Source organism: Prionailurus viverrinus, chromosome C2, assembly GCF_022837055.1.
Source record: "Prionailurus viverrinus isolate Anna chromosome C2, UM_Priviv_1.0, whole genome shotgun sequence".
NCBI lineage: Eukaryota > Metazoa > Chordata > Mammalia > Carnivora > Felidae > Prionailurus > Prionailurus viverrinus.
In genome coordinates, this window is record NC_062569.1 from 105394914 (window position 1) to 105399159 (window position 4246).

General features: G+C 38.6%; 1 protein-coding gene across 1 annotated transcript; it reads right to left on the reverse strand.

Moving 5' to 3' along the window:
- Nucleotides 1-2009: 2009 nt before the first annotated feature.
- Nucleotides 2010-3302, reverse strand: CCDC54 (coiled-coil domain containing 54). Its single transcript, XM_047875800.1, is given in 2 exon segments — nucleotides 2010-3088; nucleotides 3090-3302. Coding segments are annotated over 2 exon segments (987 nt in total). The 3' UTR covers nucleotides 2010-2314.
- Nucleotides 3303-4246: the final 944 nt, after the last annotated feature.

A 4246-nucleotide genomic window follows, 5' to 3' on the forward strand; every position in this document is an offset into this window, starting at 1 on the left:
CAGAGACATGAGTTTGAATCAGAAGTGTTAATCAGGCTAATTTTAAGAGTAAGGAGTTTGTGACTGTCATAGACACCCAAGTGATGAAGACAAGTCACTTGAAATGAAAGCTCAATAGGTCTCCAGAGGAGCTGGATTAGGAATCCTTTGATTTGAACACCATTAAAGTGAATCATCATACTTTCAAGGGAATGAGTAGTGGTAGAGGGATCTGCCAGAGTGATGGGGAGAGGACCAGAAGAGAGAGGACTGTTGTGGAAGACATGATCATATGAGCTTTGGAGAGAATGGGAGGGTAGTAGTTAAGGACAGGGAGGTTGGGTCTTTTCTTCAAAGAGATCAGCCAGACCGGACGGGAACACAAGGGAACACAGCACATATTTTTGTAAGTTGAGTACGAAGGACTGGTAGGGGGTGGTTAAGACGGAGGGATGAAGAGGGCTAATGATAGAGACCCTGCAAACCACCGGAAGGGAAATATGGGCAAGAAAGACATCACTTCCTCTGAGTCAAGTGAGATGGAGGTGAGTTGGTTGAGAAGCAGGTTAATTTGAAAGCAAGCAAGCACTGAGGAAAACTTTGCTCACATGTAGTTCCAAGTTGAGTTATAATTTTAATGAGTCATGTGAGATCTCGTGTAGGTGATGATAATAAATAATCGACTCAAAAGTAGAATTCTCCCTGTCATTACTGGGAAGTTATGTGAATCAACAGGTCAAATGGTCATCATCTCCGGGGAAAGTCTGAGACCATGAGAAAATCATGTAGTATTCCTCTCACTTTCTGCTCCTCTAACATTCTTCTGTAGGTAAAAAACAAAAACAAAAAACAAAACCCAGAAGGTTAAAATGAATATGGTAAGGAATCCCTGAAGAGAAAAATGAGATCCTCCATGCTGCACCTGTCGCACATTGACATATTTTATTTTTTTTAAGTTTATTTATTTTGAAAGAGAGAGAGAGAGAGAGCACTCATGAGCAGAGAAGTGGCAGAAAGAGGGGGAGAAAGAGTCCCAAGCCGGCTTGAAGCTGTCAGCACAGAGCCCGATGCAGGACTTGAACTCAAGAACCATGAGATCATGACCTGAGCCAAAGTCGGATGCTTAAACGACTGAGCCACCCAGGCGCCCCACATTGACAGATTTTAAAAGTTATTTTGTATATACATCTTATCATAAATTAGTAAAGAAAGATCAAATAAAATGCATTGGGAAGTGAAAGAAGTTATAATGTATAATTACTACCAGGCGGGCACCAGACAGTACTGTCTTCTTATCCTCCTTCTCCCTTAGTTTCCTCTATACCCAACCTTAGCTTCTTTTTCCTCATTTGAAACTGAGTTGTTCTTAACTAACTGCCAGAACCCTCCTTTCAAGTTCTTAGCTGAGAATAATTTAAAGTAGCACACTTACCAAGAATATTTGTAGTTTAACAGCACAGGACTCTCTATTGACAGCAGATTTCATTTACTGAGTTAAGTGGTGAGGGAAACACTTTTTTGCAGCTATTCTGCATGATATTTAGAAAAATTACATCAGGATCGCAATAACCTATTGTATCTAAAAATGAAGCCCACCCTGGATATGTAGTATATGACTCATAAAAAAGAAGACGTTGTCATATAAGAATTTGTATAGCATAGTGTTGAGATTTTACTTGGTTCACACATGCCTCTTTAGTGGTTCCCTTTTCCTCTGTATCAAAACTACAAGACATGGTATTTGTCTCACTTCATGAAAATGTAAAAAATACCCAGTAGCATCCCTCTTTGTTTGATGGAGATAAAGCTGAAGTTGAAAGAAAAAAAAATACCATTTTTGCAATGAATATTTTCCTGGCAGTAACTTGTTCTTTCAGTGCCCTTTATTTTTATAATTCTAACTTTAGTAGCTTTGATAGTGGCTATCTTTTCCATTGCATGCTGTTTAAAATTTTGTTAGTGGAGTCTGTCTCTGGTATTACAGATCTTATCTACAAAGGCCACTAAGACAAGAGGACATAGAAAACTGATGTGGGGACTACCAAATGTGCTCTTTATTCCCTTGACTTCTTTATTCTTTCCTTCCAGTGATCTATAACACAGGCACTGGGTGAGTCCTCATGACTTGCCTGTGAGAAAACAAGAACACTGACAGAAAATGCATCACAATTGTCCAGTGGGATGATATATCTTGCCTGAGACACGTAAAAACTTCATAGGCCGTAAGCCTACAGTGAACAAACTGCCAAGGAGTTCACAACCACTGCAAAGATGTGTCAATGCTTGGAACAACCAAGTTACATTTATTTTGTGCCAAACAAAGCAGAAAAGGACTCTATAGTCGAGTTACTTCCTCTTTTGAGAAACCAAAAAGACAATGAACGTAGTTGAAAACAGAGAGACAGAATGCCGTCAAACTCGCAATAGGCCCAGTGAAGGGACAATATCTCTGGGTTATGAGTTGTGGTTCCTCAGGAGGGATGGTTGGCTTAGAAAGAAGCCCCTGGATGAATTCCTGTAACTTGGTAGCTTTGAGGAAAAATCTCCACTTTCCTTCATGGACAAAAGTTAGCTTGATCCATGTACTAAAGTCTGGATAAATATAAATATTTGACTTTGGTTTTCTAAGGCTTCTTAATGCATTTTGGCCGTTACTTTTTTTCGGAGTTTTAATTTTGGAGGAAATTGTTTTCTTCTCAAGATGATCAGTGGGCTCAGGACAACTGGGCACTTTTTCTGGTTCTGCTGAAGAGATTCTGTCGTGTGTAGAAGCCAATGTGTTCTTCAAAGTTTCTGGTTGTATGAGTTTGTGAAGTTGTTCTATGATCTCTTTACCCAGAAGTTCTCCTTCCAGAACTTCTAAACAATGTATGCTGGAGCAACAATTCTGGCTTTCCAGTTCTGTTACCTTCTTCTTTAAAGCATCAATGTGTTTCTTCGTAGAGAAGATATCTTTAGTTACTGTACATTGTTTGTCTTCATTAACATTCATTCTGGTTTCCAGTATCTCCATCTGCTTCTGATAAAAGTCAGTATTTTCCTGCATTTTGGATATCACACTGAGAATGTCAGTCATTTGACTGAGGAGTTCAATTTGGGCAGTTTTAATATTCTTGGAGCATTACTATAAGATTCATTTCTTCATCAGTACTCATGTCATCTTGATCACAATCATAGGAAGTCATAGTTGGATGTCTAGTTGAATCTGGGTGGTTCTTACATTTATGGTAAAAATTTTTAAGAGCTTGTCGGATCTTGGAGAGATTTGAAGTCCACATCTGCCCAGCAGCAGCTTTTACCCTTTTGGTTTAAAGTTTGTACATCTTTAATAATAAAACCAGAGTAGGAAACCTGACCACAGTCAAAAGAAGCAGTATCAGAATGAAATGGCCTTTTTCTTACTATTTTTTGGATGTCCAACTATTTGTTGTACTATTTGTTTCCTCGTAACATCATAGAAAGCCCTATGGACAGCAGCAGGGGCAATAGTAGGCACTCTTAGGTTGTTAGCTTCTTATGGGGCTATCCAACTGGAGAGCTCTGTGAAGTAATGGTCAACTGCATGGAATCTTTCATTTGGTAACCATTGACCTGGTGCTGATGTCACAATGGTTACTGGCTTAGAATACATTTAACCATAGGGCAGTGATTCTCAAAAGTTTTGGTCACAGGACACTTTTCACTTGCAAGAATTGAGGAATGCCTTTTTTTATGTAGCTTATGTCAAATGATATTCCATCTTAGAAATTAAAACTAAGGAAGACTTAAGATGTCAACTTATTAAAATAAAAAAGCAGTTAAACTCATTAAATCTTAAAAGAAATGACACATTTTAATGAAAAATAATTATATTTTCCAAAAGAAAAGAAGTGGATGTCATTATTTACATATTTGCAAATGTTTTAAATTCCTGGGTTAATGGAAGACACCTAGATTCTCATAACTGCTTCTGCATTATTTCTGCTGTGATATGTTGTTTTGGTTGAAGGATATGAAGAAAATATGTCCTCACAGAGATATGTAAGTGGAAAAGAGAAAGTATTTTTTTTTAACATTTATTCATTTTTGAGAGACCGAGAGCGAGTGGGGAAGGAGCAGAGAGAGAGGGAGACACAGAATCTGAAGCAGGCTCCATGCTCCTAGCTGTCAGCACAGAGCCCGATGTGGGTTAGAACTCAGTGACCATGAGATCCTGACCTGAGCTGAAGTCGGATGCTTAACTGACTAAGCCACCCAGGTGCCCCAAAGAGAAAGTATTTTAATAGCC